Here is a 25,524-nt window from a genome sequence, read left to right on the forward strand (position 1 = left end):
AACAAAGACTTAAGCGCATACACAAGCATGTGCGCGCACACGCACACACAACAATGGCTTGTATGTCAAAAGATTAGATTTCCATCGTGTTTGTTGTTTTAGGATAAGGCATGCGTGAACAGAGAAAATATTTTGCTTGCTCATAGGCATCTGCTGAGAACCAATGGAATTTCTAAAATTGTAAATAGGTTTGTTTGCTTATGCAACAGTTTTGTTCCTTCTTTGAGGACAATATTCACAGTTAACACATAAGTATTGATTCAAAAGCCACATGTGTAAAAAGCAACTCCTACCAGGGACTAACAACCAGTGTGTCCTTATAATAAACACATCAGTAATTGTACAAATACTCTTATTATCAAACTTACTATGACTGCAATTATGGAATGCTTAACAACAATCAAATCACCGTATAAAGGCAGTCTGATGAAAACAAATGTTGAAGCACACAAAAACTGACTGTGCTGCTCTGCAAACTATGAGACTATGCGGACAGAGAACACACAAAGCAACATGCTGACATATGAGAATGATCAAAGGTTGTCGCAAAACCGAGCATAAAAAAACAAATCCCATATCTGCGCAGAGCCAAACCTGATGGCCCAAGACTAACACTTGGCTCGGGTTCCCAGCAAAACCTGCATCCGACCATATATGGAATAAAAGAAAACAACTGAGTGCTTGTTTCCCTTTGAATATACGGCACTGATGTGCACGGCCAAAATCATTAAAACATGCATTTGTATAGGGTTAGCGGCACAGAAACAAGACAGGAAAACAATAGCTAAATGTCTTTGTTCCTGAATCACAAAAGCTGATAGCCGGGTTATTTGCATTCACAAGATTACGTGCAGCTATCGCTGCAAAACGGTGAAGCCCACATTGTCACAGAGGAATAAAAGACATTATTTTAAAAGGCACTGGCTCTGTGTTGAAGAGCAGGAGATACTGTAGCATTCTTTTGTCCACTAAAGGACTTTTATGGGCTCTTGTGCTCCCACTGAAGCCATGCCTATTGGCTCAAAATTATACTTATTTTGCTGCCCCCACCCCGAGGACTGGTTTTAAACTCTGCTTTCAATCTTAAAGTAACAACAACAAAAGGGCCTGTCAGAGTAATGCTTCCTGACAGCCCAAGATAGACGACAAAAGACAAAAACAACACCCCAAACACTCAAATGCTAAATAAATACCACAAAATAGTGTCAAAGCTTTGAGAGAGTGTGAAAAACTCAAGAATCACAGGAACAAATTTGAGCAGCTTTGAATTGTGCCCGAGTTCATTAAAGAAGAACAAACATGCAGCGTGAAATATACAACCACCCACAGAGGCAAAGTCATTTTAAATCCAGAGTTTGCCCTAAAGTGATACTATCGATTCCTCTCGTAGACGCTACAATAGCCTAATAATGTCTCAGCAAATAATCACATTGCATTCAGAAAAGCAAATTGAGGTGTCTTTTTGTCCCTCGGCTGATCACATACCGCTTTCATCATGAATTTCTATCAGAAAGACAAAAAGAATTGAACACAGACAAGATAAAAGCCTCCAGTGCACTAAGAAATCAAAATTCACTTAAGATGTCAATAGTGTCACAGCCAGAAGATGCCTGCATCGGAAAAACAAATCCATATCAATACTTCGCCAATCAGTTAATTTCATTAAGGCATTCAATGCCATTTACTGATGGGATTGCAAATTGTGTGCAAACAAACCAAAGGTCAGAGATGCACTGTTGAACCGAGGGACAGATTGTATCTGAAGGAATGAAAAACTGTTTGGACTCGGTGGCTGATTAATAGCTACCTCTGATGACAGAAGTGGACAAACTCAATTCATTTAGGTTTATTTTACTACCATTTTCACACTATTTAGAGCACCGGCAGTTTTTTGCCAAAGTGTCATCTTGTTCTGGTTGTTGTCCATCTTTCCATCACCTGGTCCTTTCTGGATCTATTTATGTCCAGAAGGAATGCATCACAAGTTACGATTTCTTTAAGCAGCTGTGAGTGGAAATTGCTTTTTGGGAAGCCATTTATGGCCCCCATTCAAAGGCTGGCATCTCAAACACAGGAAGGAAGGAACACAGAAGTGCTATACAGTATGAAGAGCTTCATTTTAAACTCATCCTAGCATTTATCAAAAAAAGAAAAGCAAGCAAAGCTTTAGGATTTGCCAAGAGAATGCACTCTAGTTAGCTTTGAAATATGAAAACAAGCTTACAGACCAAATTGGGTATGATTTATACTGTAACCAATTCACTATTTTTCCAAAAAGTGTAAACAGAATAAAATAAATAAATATAACAACTCTCTTCAAACCTTCTCCCCAAGTAGGGCTCTTAAGACATTGTAACCCATAGAAAAGGCACTTAACCCAGCTATGACGTCACATGTGGAAGAGGAGAAGGGGGAAAGAAAGGGTCTGTCCTCCTCAAGGGTGCTTAGGATTATGGCCTGGAAGTCTGTTAGATAATAGATCAAAGAGATACATCAGAGTGCTTTGTGGTTTTCCCACATAACACTCATCTTCATGCATAATGGAATTTCAGGATTTTTTCCCCCCTAGTTCCACCTGAAGAAGAGGTGACACAGAGTGGTTCGAAAAATCTGAGTTTGAGTGCAGGCACTCATAATGCAACCCAAGTGCAGAACTGATGCAGATTTAGTGTTTGCATGCTGCTCTCTTTGTGGTACATTCTTCACTATAAGCTGGCTTTATGTTGCTTAAATAATACAAGAAACAGAACCTAACTTCAGATTTTCCCTTCTATTTAGGAGCAAAATGAGTATTTTGATCTGTCTTTTAATTTCAAGGTAGAAAATAGAGAAATAGTAGAAAAAGCACAGCAAACAATCTAAAGAGCTTGCTTAAGTTACATAAATGCACAAACAAAAACCAAACATGGTAACCACCATCTACGAATAAGATTTTAGTAGTAGTTTCTGTGGCATCTGGTGGTGGCGTCATATTTATTAAAAGTTAGCACTGTTATCCATGGAAGCTTTTTTCTGTCACTGGAAATAATTGAAGTTGAAATTTTAAGTTATCCTGGGTTATACAATGGATTATATTTCAAACGATTAGATTTCTACCATGTTTGTTGTTTGAGGACCTGCGTGAACAGAAAAGAAGTGTAGCATTTTAATTTGATAGGTCAAATACTGCATTCACACGTAAAACAATTATTAGCAAATGTGGGCTAAAGCTAGCACTCAAACCAATCAGCACACAATTAGCATAGTTTGGATACACCCAAGTCTCTAAAACAATACGCCTAACCCTTTCATAAGGATGTCTCAAATTAGCACCCTTAATTTTCAGTTCAAAGCAGAATTCACAAAATAAGTAACTATGCTTTCTTACCCAGCTAGGCTAGCTGTTTTCCATATCCAGTGTTTATGCTAAGGTAGCTGTCTCCTGCTCCTTTATTGACAGACACAGCAGTCATTTCATATCAAACAATTCTTGGCTAGCACTTTCAAAAAGACAAAACCTTCAAGTGAGTAGCAGTCGTGTCTTATAGAAACACAATGGTATAAAAAAGTGCAGCATTTCTCAAGAAAATTAGTAGTATGGGGATATTATAGAAAAGCCATCCTTCATATATTTTCAGTGTTAAAGCACACACACTACAGTAATACCCTTACTAGCTAGAGTCCCCTGTCTAAAACAGACACCAACTCTCTCAACCTACAGTGCTGGCAAACATGTTTTTTAAACCATCAAACCACTTCATCTGAGTTTGTGGCCATGCTGAGCGAGAAAATGTAAGAGTCTGCTTCAGCAGAGCCATTAGTGCTCAGAGACCAGAAAGAAATCAATGGTCAAGTGTTTACACAGGAGAATCCTATTCAGGTGCAGCATCCGCTCTCTGCAAATACTAAGTGCTTAAGTCTGAATGTAAAAATAGGAAGAATAATAGAAAGCAGCAAGCAAAAAACTGGCTCTTTATTGAAAAATCTATCGGGAATGCGAGTCGCCTTTTAGAAGCTAAGACCTTGATATGCAGCCTAATGCTTTCTACAATTGACATCTACTTTTTCAGATTCAGAATGAGGGCTTGAAAAAAATATTTATTTTTAACAAAAGCTATACATACAGAATATGTATAATCAATACCACGGGGCAGCAGTACACTTACAGTCTGAATACTCCATAAAGCAGAGCAAGTTTCATTATATACTCTCATCACTCTGCTGCCACCTAATGGACAAACATAAAAAATACATCATACAAATACATTCAGTCACTTTCACATTTTGTTAATTTGCGGAATTATTCTTTTATTTTTTTGTATGATGTTGCTTTAAATTAAACCTGATTTCAATTAAATATTGTAACTGAAATATGGTTTAATTTCAATTTTTGATGCCTGCAAATATAACACTTGAAAATACAGTGCATGAAACAATGTTAAAATTGATGTTTTATTCTAAAATGTTAAGACTAAACAAACGACACCTCCAAAGCCAACAGTCTTGCTATTTTAGTGGTTACCGTTAGATCTACAAGTTACTATCAGCAGAGAAATAGCTTATGATGCAGTTACTGTCTTTTTAACTTTCAGAAACACACAACGCTGTTCACTGTGGGATGCTTTCGAGTGTGTGTGAATTGGAATAGAGTGCATGAGGGGAGAGCTGATCCACCGTGCTCTGCTGAGGAGACACTATAAGTGGAACGCCGTGGATGACCACATTCTGGCTGCCCAGGCTGATGTTTGGCACCAGTAATGCACTTTCCTCACAGGGTAAGGCACTCTCCTCAACCGTCACCATCTCTGCTGGCTTGGACATGTCCACATCAGGCAGAGGTGCTGTGGTCACCAAAGCAGAGTTTCCTTCCGTAACCACTGTAATCTCTGTGCCACCTTCCTGGATCAAAGCATTGAGCCCCTCCAGTTCAGAGCAGGTGGTGATGAACGTCTGTGTGCTGCTGCTCGAGTCCTGAGCGGTTATGGCCGTTTGCATCAGGGCCTGGTGGAGCGGGTTGCTGGCATCGTCGGTGCTGAGTTGAGTCAGGAGGACAGTCTGGGGTTCAAGAGTGGCTTCTGTGGTTTGGGATGAACCGAGTGGTTGTACAGGCGCCAGCAGGTTGACCTGCTGGATCATGGAGTTAACTACCATGTCCTGGTTTTCTGGGCTAAGCAAGACCATGTTGCTCTTATTCTGGCCATCCCCACCAGTTGAGAGCAAGGGGTTATCCTGGCCTAACGGGTGAGATACAATGATTTTAAGCTGTGTATTACTATAAGGAGGCATTGGGTTACACGGGATAGGAACTTCGAGCTCAGAGCTGGTTTGTGACATGGTAACGGGAACCAAGTTAACTGCTTCTGCTGGGGTAGAGAGCTGGAGTTGCAACACACTCTGAGTGTCCCGATGCTGCTTTTTGTGGCTCCGCAGGGAGTCCTCCCTCACAAACGAAGCGTCACACGAGTCGCAGCAAAAGGCTCGAGCTGCATCTAGTTTGGCTCGATACCGAGAGCTGACAGGCTTCGGAGAGTCGGTGCCTAAATTTTTGCCTCCACCTCTGCCTCCTTTCCCACCGCTGCCTTTTTCAAGCTTATCCAACTGACACTTCTTCTTGTGAATGACAAGATTGCTGCGCTGCTTAGAGGCAAAGTTGCAGAAGTCACATTTGAAAGGGCGGTCTTCAGAGTGGATCCGCTCGTGGACCTTGAGCGCCCCCTTGCTGGAGCAGGAGTAAGTGCACTTGGAACACTGAATGGGCTGAGTGGGTTGGTGTTCTCTCAAGTGTTGTCGCAGAGCAGTCTTGTTGGCACACTTGAAATCACAGTGCACGCACTGAAAGGAGTTCTCCGTACCATGTTTGATCTGAATGTGCGATTTCAGGTTTCCTTTCATGGCGCAGCAGTACTCACAAAAGTCACATTTGTAAGGCTTTTCGCCGGAGTGAATCCGGATGTGCCTCTTCAGGTCTGAGTTTATTTTGAACTTTGCATCGCATTGTTGGCACTGAAAAGGTGCATCCCCTTAGAAAATAAATACATAAACAAAATAAAGCCAGTTTTAATACCAGTCTCTAAGCTACAACTGTCACACAGCTGCTGACAATTTTGGATTTTTTTGGCTACCTACCTGTGTGAGAGCGGAGATGCACGGTAAGTTGGCTGGAGTTGCGGCTGGCGTAAGGACAGATCTGGCATTTGAATGGCCGTTCATCATAGTGGATGCGCAGGTGCTTCTTCAGGCTGCTGCTGTCTGCTGCTGCATAGGGACAGTGTTTACATTTGTGTGGCTTCTCACCTGTGTGCGAGCGGCTGTGCATGTTCAGCTTGTCCCGCCGACTGAAGCGTTTGTGGCACAGTTCACATTCAAATGGCTTCTCACCTGGATGGCAGACAGAAAAACAACTGGGGTTAAACCTTACTCTAAAGGGGTTTTGCAACTGAAGAACATATTTTGAAAGCATTAGCGTACCGGTGTGAGTTTTAAGATGCCGTTCCATGTCTTTTTGGCCATACTGTGTCTTGAAAGTGCAACCTGTAGATTGTAAAAAAAACAAAACAAACATTTTCTTAAATTGTGTGCAGCCTCTGCATTTGTGAAAAGTCCAATCAACACTGTACTAAATAAATACAGTGCTGTGAAAAAGCTCCCGATTTCTTTCTTCTTCTTCTTTTGCCTATTTGTCACTCTGTTGATGCTTTGTGCCCATAAATTTGTGGGGGTGCGTTTATAAAACTCTTTTATGGTTGTTTTTACTTGTGTCATTTTGTACATTTTAGTTCTACTTTACTGCCTCTCTTTTCAATTTTTTGCTGATGCACAGCATTTTGTGTCAGCGGTGGCTGTTTTACAGCACTTTCCAAAACTGGAATGGAATTTTGAACTTGCCAATGTGTTTTTTGGATTATTGTCCTGCTGCATAAGCCAAACTGATTTTGTAGTAGAGAGCAGAATTCATGGTTCTTTGAATTATAGCTAGTCATCCAGGTCCTGAAGGAGTAAAGCAGCCCAAGACCATCACAATACCACCATGTTTGACTGTTGGTATGATGTTGTTTATGAAATGCTGTGACAGGATGCAAACCTGCCAAAAAGTTAAACTTTTGTCTCAACAGTCCACAGAATATTTTCCTAAAGTCAAGTTTTGCACAGTCTCTTTATTATTGTTGAATAATGATCACTAGCTTTAACTGAGGTAAGTAAGGCTTAGAGTTCCTTAGATGCTTAGATGGGTTCTTTTGTGACCCCCTGGATGCTCCATCGATGCACTCTTGGGTGTAATTTTGTTATTTATGGATTACTTTGCTTGATTATCTTTTCACACGGGCAGCTTTGGATAGCTTTTTTTATTATAATAAATAATAAATGAAATTAGCATTTAAAAACTGTATTTTGTATATACTTGGGTTTTCTTCGTATTTTACTTAATAAAGTTTGCTTGATGATATGGAACAGGAAAGTGAAGGAGGCAAATAGTTTTTACAGCTATTAATGGTATGGGGCTTGAGTGGCAGGAAGTGCAGTTCTTCCTGTTAGAGATTGAAGATCTGTGTTCATCAGCAGCAAGAGGCACCAACCTGAGAAACAGCAGCTGTGTCTCTTTGAAGTCAGGGCAGGTTTTAGTTTTTTGGAAGGTGTCTTTGGGGCTTTGGTCATCTTTTTGACACCTCTCACAACACAGGTCTGGTAGGTCTCCTCAAAAATAAACTCAGTGCTGGAGTCTGAAAATAATTTGACAGGCAAAGTAAATTTTTCATTCAAATTATGGACAGCAAAAGCAGAAAGAGGAGTATGTTACCTGTGAGAGTGGATGTGGCAGTAGTGGTTGGGGTGTCAGGTGTGGACAGGAAACATTCATTTTGCTTATGGGCGAGAAAGACCTTATAATTATTGTACTGCTTTTTGCAGGAGCCACAGATGTGGATATCTGGGCTCACCTCCACCACCACAGAATGACCTGCAGCCACTTCGGATGGCAGAGAACACAAAACAGGAAATAACGACTTCATAGGACGTTGCATAATGTACATCTGTGAAAGTGATTACAAGATAGCTACAATAATTTGGAGCTAAATCGTGATATCATAGATTTGTCTTCCCGTTATGAATTTTAGCAACTGTTTTGTTTTACCTTCAGCGGTGTATGCAGCCATTTTCGAGGTGGTTTTGCTGGAGATCAGCTCATTTTCTGTGTCCTCGCTGCGTCCATTGTAGTTTTAAAACATGCCGACTGGGGTCAAAAAGTAGCCAATGAAACATCACTACCTATTTCCAACTGCGAAATCTACCACGGTTTGCATATCAATAGAACTAGCACTTCACTTCTCTGCCGACTCCACGTTTTACGACATTCTACGTTGGGTTTGCGGCAACCGCACAAGGCTTTGCTGGTGTCGTCATATGCTGCTTTGAGAAACGTGGGAAAATCAAACTACAAAGTCTGATCACCCAAATCAACTTATAAGTCATTAAATAATACTATTAATAAAGCTATCTGACTTAGTGTTTGACTGTCCTATTTAGAATAAACCAATATCTATTTAACACTGTGTTAATTCTTTTGCAAACCGGGATTTTAAAAGCTGAAATTGCGTATTTATGAGCACTTGAACGCAACATCGTTGTGTGGTGGTGCCCCCGGTGTTCCAGATCAACTGGCGTTTAGATCAACTGGCGTTGGTCGAACAGATGTGTGGCAGTCTTGCGTTTCAGGAGCTCCTACCGACAAACCAGCAAAAAAACGCCAAATGTGTCATCTGTGACACTTGTGAGGTTGTCTCAAACACACTCCGTCAGTCTTGATGCTGTTGAACAACAAAATGTTTAAAAATGTGGCGAGTTTACCTGGTGATATCCTCATGCGCGACGCGATCGCGAAAACAGCAAACAAGTAACACCACGCCGTTGTTGTTCACAGGACAGCAAGAGTAAACGATCGGGAGACCCTTGTCGTCGTTATCGTTCCACTCGCACGGTTTATTTCACCGAATTCAGCGTTTTTGCTTCACAACTAAAGCGAGCAGTTTGCTCTGTGCACCAACATGGACTCGAGTCAACCAGCGCCACCTCTGGCCAAGTGCCACAGCCTACAGCCAGATCAACCTGTGACACACATCTGCAGCACGTTTGAATTCGTGTCATGCACATTTGTACCTTTCAATTGTGTGTTTGTGCGTCATGCAAATAAACCTTTGAAAAGAATGAAATGATATCATATATTCCTTATTGGCCTACATTTGTACAACATTCCAAATTATATACGCAAAGTCATAGAAATCACCACTCCAATTGGTCATCATGATTTTAATATTCTCTTTTTCCATAACAATGAAATACGCCTTGGACAAATATGACACATCAATATTTCATTAGTGTTGTAACATCACATGTCGCTAGCATAGTCTGTCTGTGTCTTTTCCCTGAAAATGAATATTTCCAGCCAATATAGGCAATTCATCAACATGGCTGGAGTTATATACAGTCTGTATAAGTGTGGTTAATCTAATGAACATTTGTAAGGAGACGGCAGTTACTGTGAATTCACAGCAGTTACACAGTGATTAGTAATAAACAGCCAGTGAGAGTGAGTGGATATGACTGTTCCCACCACTAACACATGACCATAGCCCACTACTAGATTAACTTGTGACACATCTGCACCTGCTGCTATGATCACAGTGAGTAGAGGCTGAGTGGCTGCACTTACCCCTGGTACATCCAAATCTGCCCACAAACATGTTGAAAGATGCAATGCCAGCAATGTGGATTGTCAACACTGAAAACAATCAGTAAGCAAAGACAACAGGGATCACTTTTTTCTGTTTATTTAGCACCCACAACATTTGTAGTCGCCTTCTGCACAAGGGAAGTCCACACACACTGTGTGGTACCACTTTCCACAGAAGGTGCAATCTGCAAGATTGAATGAGATTGTCAGAGTCATTGTCTGGCTGTTTATTACTAATCACCTGCTGTACATTCACAGTAACTGCCATCTCCTTACAAATGTTTATTAGATTGACCACACTTATGCAGACTGTATATCACAACCAACTCTAACATGTTTGTTTGCAGAGGGAAGACACAGACAGACTACGCTAACGACATGTGATGTTACAACACTGGTGAAATATTAGTGTGTTCACGACATTTTTCGTATGGGCAAAAGTATTGATATCAGGATGGTGATTCTTATGTGTATGTCATTTGGCATTTTGTACAAATGTAGGCTGATATTAAATACATGATATCATTTCATTCATTTCAAAGGTTTGTTTGCATGACGCACAAACAGACACAATTGAAAGGTACAAATGTGCATGACACGAATTCAAACGTGGTGCAGATGTGTGTCACAGGTTGATCTGGCTGTAGGCTGTGGCACTTGGCCAGAGGTGGCGCTGGTTGACTCGAGTCCATGTTGGTGCACAGAGCAAACTGCTCGCTTTAGTTGTGGAGCAAAAACGCTGAATTCGGTGAAATAAACCGTGCGAGTGGAACGATAACGACGACAAGGGTCTCCCGATCGTTTACTCTTGCTGTCCTGTGAACAACAACGGCGTGGTGTTACTTGTTTGCTGTTTTCGCGCGAGGTCTTCACGCTCTGCTTTCCAGATGCTGAACAAAACTAAATCTGATTTCAAAATTTAAAATTCTTTAAAAACAGAAAGTATATTATTTAAAGGTTTAACGAGTAGCTGCATTAGTTGACTTGGAGAGGATAGTAGCTATTAGCTTACCTCTTTGTTCCTAGAAAGCCACCAAAACGGTTACTACTTATTAGAAATGTCACAAAGAGAGGCAACGATGGCTTTTACATGCATGTTGAAACTATTTGTTGGGCCATATAAATGTCAAATTCTAACTTACGTAGGCACGGAAATCAGCAGTTAGCTTTATTGTTTACTCTAGGCAGCAGAATATTGCCTTAACACTTGCTGTGGTGCCTGCAGCGACTTAATAGAGTATTGCTCGTGTGCAAGGTAAGCTTTCAGATGGTAGGCTACTTAAATATACACGCTCTACCATTTTCAAGTAAGGGCAATTTGCTTGGTTGTTGGTGTGAGTGAATGAGAATGCCTCTTTTTTTTATGCCAGAGCAGTTGTGCTAGTGTGAATAAGCCATGAAAGTGACTGACATACAGCTCCATTTTCAGTGGCAGGTCCTTAACTGCCTGATTGCCACTGTGAAGCTCAGGAATTTCCTTACGCTGACTTTCCTGCATGGCAAAGGCATAGGACTGATTCCTTCCCTGCTGAAACAGCAAATCCTTGAGACAGACAGGAGGTACACACACATATTTAAGTACACTAGACACATGAACACACACACTTAGACTTGCAAGGCCTTTCATAGCCTACCCACATGAATGTGACTAGTTGATTATCACCCTATTTGACTTATGATTTCACGTATAATCCATAAATGTTCAGTTAGTGATATGGTAAATGTATTGATGATATTATTAACAAAGTACTGTTTTCTTAGCAGTTTGAAATTTGATGACACAGCTCAGAAGGAGACATGGAGACATGAAAATGAGCTAATTAAATAAATAATTGCATCTGACTAAAGAGTGTGCAAATTGCATTCACATAAATCCCCCCCTCCCTCGCAAATTGAGTATACTTAAATGTACATCAAAAGACCACATTTACATGTGACACCCAAATGATTTAGTGGTGGTGTAATAAAAAAAAAAGACTTATGTCCCTCCCGCCCTTCTCCCAGCAGTGAAGAACTGGCCAAAATGCTCCCTACTTTGATCTAGAACTGTAAATCTGTTTTTCTCACTTTTCACACTCGAAGCTTAGGATTCTTCTTTCTCTCATATGATTGAGCAGTTTGGTCACTTCGTTAAGTTCAGAAACACTGCAATAACCGCAGTGAAAATATTCCCAAACAACAATTGTAGTCATTTATTATTTGGGCAGATCGTTTTTCCACTTAATGATTTGAAATATCAGAAAGTAACAAGAAGTGCTCATCACAGTTTTTCCCAGTTTATATGTTTCAGTTTCTGCTCAAAATAATTTAAGATCCAGAGATATTAAATTTCAGTGATATGAAGAAGAAAAACATGTAACAAGTTGAAACCAATGAAAATTTGTTGTTTTACATCCCCCCAAAAAACCCAAAACAAAAGAAAAAAAAATCCATAAACTGAATTATCTAATTGTTGTCATTGTTTTCACTTGAACTAATCAATCAGTTCACTATTTGATTAATTTCCAATAGCTCCTGGTTGAGCACACTGCATAGTCTTGATTGTGTTTTCCCTAGGCTTCCATCTCTTGTTAGAAAACAATAAAAGCACTTTCAGTTTTTGCATTCAGAAACAAACTATCATTTGGACATCCAGCTGTGCCAGTCCTAATTTGTAGACATGCCCCTTTCCCATTCATTGAGACACCCGTGTATTTGGTGAGTGATGTAATGTCCCTCTTTTCCCCAATGAGACAAGGGCAACAATAGGGGGGAGTGCCTCTGTCACATTATTTTCCCCCACCGAGGCACGCCAGCTGCTTACAGTTGCTTAATGGCTACGAGCTGTCACAAGGCATCACAGCCCACTGCCACACAGGAGCGGCAGATGCTTTAATTGCACAATGACTTGTAGGTTGTCAACAGCAATTATACCAGGCTTCCACCTGAGGGCACCCAAAGAACACCGTCGACTCACTTCACAGACATAAGCCTCAAAAGCCGACTGCTGCACGCAAACCTGATCTCTCTCGCTTGCATCCAGATAAGAGCTGCCGATGGATTCCAAGTCTCCTCTAAGCTTAATGGTTTACCCATGTTCTGCAAGGATAAGGGCAGCATTGTCAGACACAAGACTCAGGACCCCAAAATCATATTTAGACATAAAATATTTACCCAGCTTTGTCACCTTAGGGCCCACTGCCCACCGTGCTGCGGCAGGTTGTGGTGTGCAGAGTTTGAGTAATTTTGCTCATTATTAATTCATGCAATTTTTTTTTTCAGGCGAAGCTCATTTGCTGCCGCCAGTCCTAAGATTATCATCATTAAGAGGAGGCAAATAAATTGGTGAGTTCAGAGCTGTGCTGCAACCTGCTTCAACCCGCATTTGTTCTTATATGTTAATGATTTGTTATTTGTACAGTTCCAAGAAAATAAGATAGATTTGTTGTCCGTTCTATTTCTAGACAGTCCTTAACTCAGGAAACCAAAACACGCACGGCGACCTTTGGTTTGTGTCGTGTCAAATTGAATGGCTAAAAGATGTCCCATGTCCCGAGTTTGTTTTGAGCCATAAGACAAATTATACACACATGTATGAATTCCTTTGGTCAACAGCTGCCATCTCAGCATCAGATAAAACAGAGCCAAAGTCTGGGAACCATCAGATGCCTCTGACACTCCCACTTTATCATATAAGAAAAAAAAGGCACTGTACACAAGCATGCGCACAAACACACACATTTGCACAGCAAGCAAGTGCAGCCGTGCTACACACAAAAGGCGCACATGCTCACACGCAAATCAGTGCTATGCTCTTTGTATCTGCCAAGTGATGCAGATGATAGGGCTGCATATGAGTGCATGCAAACCAGAGAGGAGAGGGTACATGTGGCTTCATAGACAATAGCAGGCCATAGCCCTGGGAGGAGTGTGTGCAATCCCAAGGAACATGCTGGGGTATAAATTAAGACAAAAATGTTAACCCCCCCCCCACTTTAAAAATAATGTAGTTTAGAATTGTCTGTATTGTCAAGTATTAAGATCTAGCGTGGTAGCATGCATTAATGCAAATGTGGCCGTAGTAGCAAATAAATAATTAGGTTTCTTCTCTCCATCTTTAAGGTGCACGTCGCTTAAAATAGATGATATTTTTGTCATCTGTTCTGTCATGTTTATCAGTGCAGTCTGCTTTGGAAAGAAGGTTCTGTAGGTTGTGTTTCACTTTAGTGTCAGCAGGGGGTGTCCAAAAGCAGTCCAGAGAAAGAGACCCCTGTGCTTGTTTGAAGCAGCTTACAAGGCACTGCTCCAGTTTGTAGTAGCTGACATTTTGGAACCAGTGGGTCAGCAAAATGGAGAAACCATGGAGATGTATCAAAACCAGTGAGACTTTTGATCACAGGATTGTTGTGTGTAATTTATTATGGGCCTTTGGTTATTCTTTATCGCGAGTCCTAATTATTTTCGGTGGGAAGTGACCGTTACTGTGAGCGCACGAGTAGTTTTCAGGTGTTGCTTTCTTCTTCCAAGTAGAGCAGAGGAGGAAATGAGGCCATGGGCCGAATATTTCAGGTTTAGGCCGATCTATGGAGCTAAATCTAAACAAAAGGCATGTGCATGCTGTGTGCGCGTGTGTGTCCGTGGTTGTGATGTGTGGGTATGAGTGCGCGTGCATACATTTTTTTGTGTGAAATTGTCAATGATGTCACAATGGAAGAGAGAATCTTGATAGTTAGACAGATAACAATGAGGGCGGCTTATTCATGCCCTCCACACACACATACGCACGTGCACACACACACCTATAGTCACACACACAGCATCATCATCGTCACAGAGGGAGCAAGGCTCATAATTGGACAGAGGTGTCTGTAGATAATGAAGCCAGACCTCACACCTGCCAAACCTTGGGGATTTCTCTTGACTGGCCACTTAAATCTTCCTCACTCTGTGGGTCTGGAGGGCAAGAGAGTGAGTAAGGAACTAATGGAAAAAAAGCATGCGCTACAGGGAGGATCCCTGTCAGCACGAATGTAGTGCGGACCCCCACCCCCCACCCCGGCTAACGCAGCCCCCACAGCTCGTTCCATACAGCACCCACCTCACTTCACTTCACTGTAAATCCTCTGGTGTCAAGGATTTCAGACGGAAATGGGGAAATGCTGCACCAGCTATTTTGTTTCAAACTCTCAAAACACTCGCTTCTCCCAAGTTGTCTTTGGTGACAGCGTTGTGTGCGGGAAGCGTATTGTGCCAGCTTTTAGTGGGGTGTCATTCGAGGTGCTGAAAGGGAAATCAGATAGACGCTTCAACGGAGAAATACTTCTATATAGAAAGTTTACCTGACAGTCATCAGTGACGGTGTGACACTATATCACTGGTAGCAAAAAGCTACACCAATTAGGGATCGAGTTTACTCTGGCAAAATCTTAACAATTTAAGGGCAACAAAATGGGATTTCACTCTGTCTTTCTTCATGACTCGATCCGTAAATGAGGGTTGGAAATCATTGTCATTCAGTATACAGATTAGGCACGGATATAAAAGCAGTGGAGAGATTTCTGCTTATATGTTATTCTTTTGTTTTTGTGTTCCATAAAACCACAGACAGCAACAAGACACCAGGGGGTTATCACTCTTTGTTAGCTTGTCATGAAGTCAGCCATGCCAGTTTTAACATATGAGCTTGTGTCTGCTGTCAAAGGGTTGTAGTGGTAAATGGTGAGAATCAATAACTTTGTAGTGCTAACAGACACAAATAGAGACTGGTAGCTTTGCTTGTTTAGCCGTATCCAGATGGCCTGAGTATATTTGTCATATTTTATTCTTTATCCTGCAGATATTGGATAAAAAGGATAAACACGCACCTGTCAAACTCTGCTGTTTTGTGGAAGCTGTTTTGTGCTTCTTATGCTACCCGACGCCAAGTCATGCATTAATGCTTTGACTTTAGGGCTGGAACAAGGTTACAGAGGGAGCTTCAATCATTTTTCTCTGTTTTCAGGAGGAATTTTCATACAGAGACAGTAGCGGTTCTCCTGATGGAGATTTGCATGTGCATCTAAATAGACAACAGCGTTACACGGAAAGAAACAGGATAATGTTCACAGCAGGATATTGTGCACCATTTGATTGGGTGCAATGAATGAATGAAATCATCACCTTTGGAATGAGGCTTTTATTCGGAATGAAAGGGGTCAGAAAACTTCTCTTATCTTGGATACTTTCGGGTCATTTTTCCAATGTCCAGGGCAAGTTGGGAGGTAAGTGAGCCCAGGTGGCTTTCCTGGACGGTGATACCCAGAAGGGAAATCTTGTAATCAACGGCAACAAAACCAAGCTTCCACGGTGATGGATAGTCTTGCATGTCCACCTAGTGTCTGCGCTAGGAGTGCTCAGCATACGTGGGCGATAGCTCACCTCATCCTCCCGCGTGATAGATGGATATGGATAGACAAAAAGCTGTGTGAGTGCAGCCAGTTTTGGGAAATTCGCTGTAACCGTAGACCCCGAGTCATCATCGTCCCATCTTTTACCAGCTTTAGACACTTTTAGTCGTCGGGCAACATTCGCTAATGTGGATCTTCTTTCCAAATTGCGATGATAAGCAACGCTGAAATGTGCCCTGAAATGAAATCACACGGAAACCGAAAGCTTATCAAGATGAAACTGTGCAATAATACAAGAATTATCCATCACCATCCATCATGTATTTGTTTGCAGGAAACAGATTACATGGATCTTAATTGAAATATTATTTTACCTTCATTTGAATTATTTATGCGTTTGCTGACTAGATTCATACCTCAGAGAAAAACATGAACACATTATGTGATGCAAGAATGTGAGTGTGTATTTGTGAGTATTTCTCATATATTATTCAAAGTGTAGAGTCAGAATATGGTCTTACGTAGCCATATGAAGGATATCAAAGGGCCCATCTTTGATACAATTTATTTGAGATCCACTGGCCAGAGCCGAGCTGTCCATTGGCCTTACATCGCTAATGAGATCGGGGGTAAAATTGAGAGTGGTGGGCTGGCTGTCATCCGCTAGGTGATGGTTTTAAGACTAAGCAGTGATACTTCATTAATTAACCTTCACATTCTATGTAGATCTGCTCATCAAGATGCAGTTAATTAAAGAAAGGTCATTCCAAGGGCTGCTGGGAAGCGGCATTATTACAATGGAGGGATGGCACTGCTTTGAGCGAGATAACACGGGGGAGGGGGCAGGGAGGAGGCGATCACCCAGTCATCACTGAAATGGCAGAGCGGCTAGCCAAAGCCAGTTTCTGAACTCCTGATGTGGACCGCCATGGTTCAAGAAAAAGGAAAAATGTATTTTTTAGTTGTTTGTGTTTTTATTTCTTAGTTTCCCTCCTCTTTTTATATAGAAATACACTGTTGAAAGGCTCTAATGGAGAAAACCTCACTAAAATATTCATTACACTCAATCGACAGCATCTATCTTTTAGCATCTCACTATAGTTTTTCTGCTTTCTTTTTGCAGCCCTGTTTCTTTCCTGCCAATTCCTCGGATGAATTTTACTTACTCTGACCTTGCTCGGTGTTCAGAAAAAAAAATGCCATCTTGAAATAAATAAAAGGCCAGGAGCTCAGCGACATATAAAATAGTTATGTGTCATCTGTAAGTGAAATCCACTTCAGGTTAGTGACTTATTCATTTCAATTTCCTGCTGTCTATATATATATTTCTATATATATTTCTATATATGTATCTATCTTTGTCACTGTCTACTAAAGCACAGCTCAAAATATGTAGTCTTGTTTCAGAAAGTGGATCAAATAGGTACTGTGTTTTGTTCTAAAAGTCACTGGTATATGTCAATATGCCTCTGAGGCTTTTATCAGTCACAAAGTGATTGTTTTTGTGCCGGCCTACATGCCAACCTAAGGACAGCAGCAGCTGGAGCGTACTATGAAATAACGCGTCTATACAATTGCCTCTTGGCCAATCGCACAAGTGAGATCAGACTTAGTGTTACAAATGGCTTTCTGTAATGTTTTTGCCAAGTTTTATTTTTTGATAATGGCACCCCCCTCCCCTCAGCGCTGTCTTGTTTGGAACCTTGGTGTCAGTTTTTCAAAATGTTGCTCTGCTGCAAAATTGCAGCGAGACATCGGCACCTCCCCTGTGTCCACTCAGTCCTCCTGTAGTCATCCCTGAGTGTCTTTTGGCATTGCTTCCTATGGCAGGTGTAGAGACAAACGAGAAACAGTGCTCAAACCTGCACGCGCTTGCATTCAAGGATGTGTGTGTGTCTCTCTCTATATATATATGTGTGTGTGTGTGCGTGCGCGTGCATGTGTGTATATCCCTCCTACTCTGCAACGATACAGTAACTGCTGACCCCGGACACAGTGCCATTATGGCAGACGAGCAGGGCTCCCCTGGCAGCGGCTGGAGCGGCTGGTTGCTAGGTGGAGAGACATTACCGCGGGCCTCTGCAATAATTTATCCTAAGAGCGCGGCGAGCCGTCATGTAGCCCCTGACAGAGAGCTGCAGTACTTTATCTGCCTGCCTGTAAATCAGCCATGTGTGGGTGCAGACGGCAACATTGTTTGATCTCTTTCAGACACTCTAATAATCTGCTCCCCTCTGATTGATACCTTCACACAACAAAGCACATTACACCAGCACACCACAGCAGCCATCAGTGTGTGCGTGTATGTGTGAGTGTGTACGTGCATGCGCCGACGTCTAGCTGTATGAAAAGTGTTCACGCTTGTGTGTGTGCGTCTTTCTGGTGGTCATCAGTATTGCCAGTGGCCAAGGGAGGGAGGAAAGGGGATGAATTAGTCTTCTGCAGAAACAGAGAGTCATTTGGAGTCTCTAAACCAATGACAGGGTAAAGGGTTCACAAAACGATCACTGGATAAAAGGAGGGGCAGGAAGGGAGAGGAAGTGCCACAAAACTAAAAACAAAATACAGCAAAGAGGATAGCAGAAACAGTTATTCTTCTATTAAATGGTGGCCGCTTTCACAAGTGCTATTTTTTTAAGGAGTAGAGCCCGCTGTTGATGTAGATACATGCAATCAGAAGCAGCTTATGTATGAAAATATTTAATTCAGGCTTTTATAATTGCAGACTCTACAATGTATTTTCTTGCAAGGAAAAAAATATATTTGGATGAAAAATGTTGCCCTCTTTGGTTTTCAATACAGCAAACATGTTTGAAAATGAATGTTTGGTCTAGGCTTTAACAAACATAGAACTACACAGCTGAATGCTCAGATTTTTTCCCTTAAAATGCTGATATCTTTTCATGCCATCCATGGCCTTCTTTCAGCTCAAAGTGAATTGCATCCTTTCCAAATTGCCTTCCAACTCCTTGCTTGATATGGCTCATATACAAAGGAGAGCAATGTCCCGTCCAACAATACCCATACCATTTGTGCTGCTCAGCTTCAGAATGTCATTGGTTTGAGTGTGACAATAAAACATAACTCCACCTTTTCTGTGGGTTGCATTGGAACATAGCTTCCAATTATTCAGCCCCAAATTCAATAGCAATTTTCTGCTCAATGAAATAGTGGTTTCAATCTCTAGAGTAATGTCACTTTAGAGAGATTTTCAAAATGGCATGTCTGTGAGTGAATAGATGGACGCGGGAGGATTCATTTTGCTTGAGGAAATGATACTTGTCTGCTGAAGCTTGTCATTTATTGATGAAGAGAATTCCTCCTCACATACTATAGAATGGACAGACATAGTGTACAGACGTAGTGGGGTTTTTTCTGGGCAGATTTTTAGTTTTTAGTAAGTGTTTCTAAAAAGGATAAAAGATGCCAGCCAGATGCATAACGTTACGGTTGTGTTTGGTCAGATGGAGCCCATTTTGCTTCAGTGCAGCATTAAAAGTAGCACTGAACAATAAAAAAAATGCAATTATAAGTGTGTTTGTGTGTAATGTATCAGTAGCCCATCCAGGGCCCCATAATGAATGCAATGCAACGTGCGATCACTGAGCCGTGCGTATGCCCCGCTCAATGCATCTCTGAAAATAAACAGAGCAATGGAAATGGTTCTCATTAGTGTTGTTTTCATATTAAGTCCCTCAGACAAGGTTGACAAACCCAGCTCCCTGTGCCAGGCTCCTCGGGGACCATCGCTTCAATACAGCTAGGGCAAACAACACCAGCCGATACCAACACCATTACCACCTCCTATAGTTACTTATCCTCCCCTCCCTCCCTGCGGAGTGCTCTGTCTACACAGACCAGAGGAAAATGCATTAAGATCTTCCAGCAGCATAGAGAAAGAGTCCTGCTTTCATTTATCACTATTGCTATTGGCCCTAAAAGGGACAAATGTCTGTTCTCCATCTCTGAGCAATTGGAATTGGAGAAATGTGTGCTGTGTGTGTGAGATGGAAGCTATTTTGTGCTCCAGAGACGATCCACTGCGAGGCTGTTTAGCAGGAAGGGAACAGGTGTGCTGAGCTTCTGGCTTCCACCATGTGTTCCAGTTGTTTCATCTGCACCTGTTTCCCCGAGTCCTGTATATGATGATCAAAACACTTTATTAACCATAAAGTGCTCTCGCTCATATGCCACAATGTCACTGTCTGTATCAGGCACATATCATTAGAAATAATTAAGTCGTGTGGCGCGTATTATTGTGTCACAAGTTACATTAACAAGGAAAACATGTCCAACCTAAACTTGAATATGCTACTTTTGCAGATTAATAAATAATGATTTAAACTACAGTAGAAATAGCTCGTGCAAGAATATAGTCGGCAGCAGCAGTAAGGAGACGCAGGCTCCATGGCGTTGTGATCTGTTTATATTAAAGTACAGCTTTCTAAACAATAACAGTGGCATTGCCATAAAGAACCGAAAGAAGTTGTGCTGTGTCGGTTACACATACTTCTCGAATACATGAAAGCACTGTTTCATCTATATGTGGCTGCATGTAACAAGTTTGATTGTAATTGTGATCAAAGCCATGCTGAGATGTGATATTTGCAGCAGATAAACAAATTTGAAAATCTAAAATTTGTCTAATAAGATAAAAATGAAGTGTGAAACTTGTGATGGTCTTGACACACTCATGATTTTAACAGAGAAGTTATTTGTTCAAGGCAGACAAAATGAAATGAAGTGAAAATATGCCATCGCTGCTTAACTTTAGGTGCCTTGAGACTACTATTGTTGTGAACTGGCTCCATATGTACATAAAAGCCAATCAGTCATGTTGTTCATACATAAAGTTAGAGAGATACAAGTTAAATCTGGATTTATGTTTTGTGTAATTTGCCGGTAGGAAAGAACTACAAAATTAAACAGGTGCATAGCTGCAACTTTGAAGTCAGCCGATAAGTACACTATGCATGCTGAATGTTTAGTGTAACACTACCCCAACACGTGTTGTCACGTAACCATTAAAATGTGAAAAAAAACTTCTTATAAAGGACTGTAAGTGTTTTTCCTCCAAAATTGGTTAATATCTTCATTATGTTTTTTAATTAAAAGATGATGAAAAATACCAACTTTATAGGGCAAAAATGACACCTGTGGACTTGTTGAGTTCAACCAAAAATAAAGAACATAATGGTTATCACTTTACTTTCATGTAACATAATCAGAAGCTTGAACTTTGACACCTATGACTGTTTTTAGGTTGTACAGAAATGTGTCTTTCTTGAATGCCTGAAGATAATCTTTTCCAACCTTGCTCAAATATCCACTCAAACTCATGCATGAACTCAAATCTCAGGGTCGCTGATATCTCATCATGGCAGCATTCTTGTAAAGTCACAGGAAAAAAACTGTTTTGCAAAAACATGAACTTCGGCTGAAGGATGAACTGGTTGGAATTTGGTATTTGAAGGTCAAGATCACCTTGACAAAATGTTTTTTTGGTTATAACTCAGTAATCTTCTAACAATGGTGGTACCATTTTACCAAATAACTCACCAAATATTATAATAAATAATAAATAATGATGTTTGGTGGTTTAAAAATTTATATAAAAATTTGATATCCTGACAAATCGCTATTTTTTCCCCCTAACATTTTATATTTATAATTATTTATTTGCTCATTTATGTTTTGACTCTTCTCAGATTGGCTGAGTGTTTGTAGCGTTTTAAACACCTGTTGTCAACAAGGATGCTACAGAGTGCCCACTGGTGGACAAAGCATGTAACAGCCACACTTATGATTGAAGGGTGTTTCTCCTGTCTCCCCTGTACTTTCACATTTTAATATATTGGTAGTTATAAATGCTGATACTGGTAGATCAGCAAATAGCTAATATTCACCAGTAATACTGGCCTGCCAATAAATCAGTCGGCTCTACATTTTACACACATGGGATGACATTTTACACCCAAATTGTTAAAGGTCAATTCACCGTTACGTCAGAATATTGTGCAAGAATACTTATTCATAACCATTACTTATTAAAAGAAGGATAGGTTGTGAATTTATTTCACATTTGATCATATACTGAATTAATATCAATAACCTCAGGTGCCCACCTAGGTGATTTTGGCTTTACAGTGTTGCTCCATTAAAGATGTCTATGAAGCATCCATGTTTTAGAATTTGTAGCATCCTTGCATCAACATTCACTTTTGTTGCATTGTTTACTGTCATGGCTTCAACTTTGGGCTCTGTCAGAATCAGCTTAATTGGCCAGTGATGAATATACTTAACACATTTCTCGACTACATATGAGCCTTAGCCCTGTGAGCTTAGAAAAGCATACAGAAAAGGGTGAAAAATGCTAATTTACTGGTCTAGGAAGGCATACAGAGTTACAGACGTGAGGAGGAAATTCTAATTTATTTGAAAATAAATGAATTCTTGCTGTTTTGATTTCTGTTGATCAACTAATCTGCTAATTGAGTAATTGTTTTGGTTGTAATCCATGCTTAATCTTCTGTAGTTTTTCCAAAAATGTTACTGACCAGACTTGTGAGCTGAGCTGAGCTTGATAATACACTATGTTGCATGACTATAAAAACCAAATACTTAAAATATCTATCTATCTATCTATCTATCTATCTATCTATCTATCTATCTATCTATCTATCTATCTATCTATCTATCTATCTATCTATCTATCTATCTATCTATCTATCTATCTATCTATCTATCTATCTATCTATCTGCTTAAAAAATTGTGTTAATTAACCTAATTGTCTGTCTGGTTATTGCCACATAAACCTTGGCATCCTTGAGGAAATTCACTGGACACCATGTCTTAACTTGAAGTATATGACTGTTTGTAAAAGCACAGGTGTTACCTATAACAAAGCGATGGCTCTTTTTTGTTCCAGTGAGCCATGACAGATTATCAGTGAGGCAGTGTGCACGATACAAGGAGCCTGAAACTAAAGTAGCTAAATGGAATTCAGACATCATTAATTTTGGTATTTACAACCATGCTTGTCCTACACTTGCACGTTACAGGAGACAATCTAAAACAGGAGAAAATCAAAATGATACTTAAACCTTAGTTGCTCATCTTCACAGACAATTATATGAATTGCTTTTAAACACACTGATATGAGAGCGATCTTTAAAAATGCATCTTGCCAGTGTGTCTAACATAGTCGCATCCTCCCACCTAGCACAAAGAAGTTACTTGGCCCACCTGAGCTGTGATTTGGCAGGACACATCACACTGCTGCAGGCTACTGTAAATATCACCTTTCTTGTTATCTCCAAGACCTGCTTTTCCAGTAAATAGGGGAACATGTAATTCAATATACTGTCGGCCCCTGTGCTTTCAGAGGACATCTAGGTGACATGACTTAGTGGCCCCGGAATGAACATAAAGATTAATAAGTAATGGCCACATAAAGATGATATTTGCACTCAGATATCGCCTTTTTTTAGATTAATGCTTTTGATCACAGGGAAAGTGGTAATACAAAACGAGTAGACGGCAGAAGGTATGACATCTCAACACAATCTGGTGCATTAGGATTCTGGAGTACTTTTCATGCTTGGCCCAAACAAACTTCCCCCCTTTTATTATTCCCAGTGCTTCTGCTGCTCTTGCATGATATTTTTGACAATGCACAATTGTGAATTATCAAAGATACCCCATGCTTTGATATGTGAGACAGGCAGTGATAACTCAAACTAGCTTGCATGCTACAATTTATTGACAATAACGATAATATTGAACCGCATGTCCCACACTCTAAAATGAAATGGTATTTGGCTGTCCTCTGTAATACTGTTGTCGGTCCCCCTGGTATTTTGTAATTTGTTGCAGTGTTTGTGTTCTCTTTCACACTTTAATATCACAGTATTGCTTCAATTTAAGCTCCAAGATAAAGTTCTATTTCATTTTGTGGGATTAACTTACTGTGTAGCACACGTCTCAAGGTATTTGTTGTGTTTTGTTTTATCTATGAATTATTTAGGAGCTTCAAAAATCGAGAATGGGTTAGAAGACTGTGTGTTCTGTCTCTCTCAGCAATCTCAGTCAGATGTTTAATTTGGTCTGCTAGCGTAGAATAGCACTCAACACGACTGGGATTAGGTGGTTGGCTATGTAATTTCCCTGAAGGAGGAGCATGTTGAATTGGAGAATAATGATAAAAGAGGTACTGAACATTTGAAGCAAGGAAATATTAACTCATGATTGCTACGTGCGCTTGAAGGTATCACGGATCTTAGCTTTCATATTAAATACGTTGCAAAAATAGAGAGAGTTTTAGGGAATATAGTCACATGAACCGCACAGTTCATGCTAGTAAGATGTTGCTTTAAAGTCTGCGGCAATGCTGTAGCCATCCTTTATCGGCTGATTCTACATAATTTACCCAACATGCTAAAGTTCACTAGGTCTATTAATGAAAGATTCCCTGTTTTGCTTTATACTCTGTAGCACTTTTTAAAAATGCTAATGGACTCCAACAAGCACCTGAGCAAGGATGAAAGTGCCCTAATTCCTGCTCAAAAGGTCACAGAGATGAGTTATAGTGGTATAAGCACCTGAAAGCTATTCCCTTGTTAGATTTGACAAAGGGAGGCTGCCATTTCCCACCTTAAAAATAGTGTCGGGTAATAAATGATCATTTGTGGAATGCAGTTGCTATCGGCAGTGACTTTTCCTCTGACATAACTTTACTGTTGGCTGATTTACATACGGAAAGTTGTCCCCAAAATATTTAAAATGGGCATTTTATTCATGATGCACAGCAGACGGTAGTGACACACACAAGAGCTCTTATTGTTCTTCTTAGGGGAAATAGCTAATTAGTTGGCCATGAAAAATGCCTGCGTCCTTGTTTTACTGTCATCCTCTGTTTGACTCGACAACATTGTAGGCTTTTGTGGAGATTTGCAGTTATACATCCAGAATCAGCACAAAATAAAATATCTGCATGCCCACACTTTGCTTTTACCCCACTGAGTTACTGACACATGCACGCTACTATCAATTATGAAGCATACTGGTCTCTGGATAAGCGCTGCCGTCTGTACAGTAGCTGCCGTGTGCACCGCGGCATATGTGATAGTCCTTTTCAGCAGCCCTTTACAGGTCCCGGGAAGGTGCTCCTGGTGTGGATGCAGGGCTGTAGAGCAGGGATCACAATGACAGTTTCAGGTAGAGGAGTCTATTAATAGTTTACCTCTCAGCCAAAGCATTTCATCATTTTTGGTGTCTGTGGGCTTCCTGCTTAAAAAGGGGGTGAAGTTATGCATCTCAATCTACCCCTTCATCTTTCATGTTGTTGAGGATTATAAATAAAAGGACAGACTTTGACCTGAGCTATTAGTTACCCGGGATCCTGTGGCTAGATGGTGCTTTGTCTTCTGTCAGATTCTGGTGTTTTTCCTTCAGAA

The 25,524-nt window shown here is 40.6% G+C and overlaps 2 protein-coding genes across 7 annotated transcripts in view; both read right to left on the bottom strand.

Moving 5' to 3' along the window:
- The window catches only part of sall4 (spalt-like transcription factor 4), a 28,748-nt gene extending 25,213 nt beyond the window's left edge, over window positions 1–3,535 (bottom strand). For both annotated transcript variants that reach the window (XM_026155113.1, XM_026155112.1), the window contains exon 1: window positions 3,368–3,535. The gene's annotated coding sequence lies outside the window, so the exon portion shown is untranslated. The remainder of the gene's footprint in view (window positions 1–3,367) is intronic.
- A 402-nt stretch (window positions 3,536–3,937) lies between these two features.
- Window positions 3,938–10,993, bottom strand: zfp64 (zinc finger protein 64 homolog (mouse)). Of its 5 annotated transcripts, none has more exons than XM_026155120.1 (7): window positions 10,846–10,993; window positions 8,108–8,206; window positions 7,775–7,942; window positions 7,554–7,697; window positions 6,448–6,510; window positions 6,106–6,357; window positions 3,938–5,999 (listed from the first exon to the last, which is right to left on the bottom strand). In XM_026155120.1, the coding sequence occupies exons 2-7, from the start codon at window positions 8,127–8,129 to the stop codon at window positions 4,588–4,590; spliced, it is 2,061 nt and encodes a 686-aa protein (XP_026010905.1). In that variant the 5' UTR covers window positions 8,130–8,206; window positions 10,846–10,993; the 3' UTR covers window positions 3,938–4,587. The 5 variants fall into 5 exon arrangements, with proteins under 5 accessions (XP_026010905.1, XP_026010904.1, XP_026010906.1 ...); XM_026155119.1 differs by lacking the exon at window positions 10,846–10,993 and adding an exon at window positions 10,716–10,820; XM_026155121.1 differs by lacking the exon at window positions 10,846–10,993 and having other exon boundaries at window positions 7,775–7,838; window positions 7,914–7,942; window positions 8,108–8,440.
- Between the last annotated feature and the right edge of the window lie 14,531 nt (window positions 10,994–25,524).

This window comes from Astatotilapia calliptera, chromosome 20 (genome assembly GCF_900246225.1).
Source record: "Astatotilapia calliptera chromosome 20, fAstCal1.2, whole genome shotgun sequence".
Lineage (NCBI taxonomy): Eukaryota > Metazoa > Chordata > Actinopteri > Cichliformes > Cichlidae > Astatotilapia > Astatotilapia calliptera.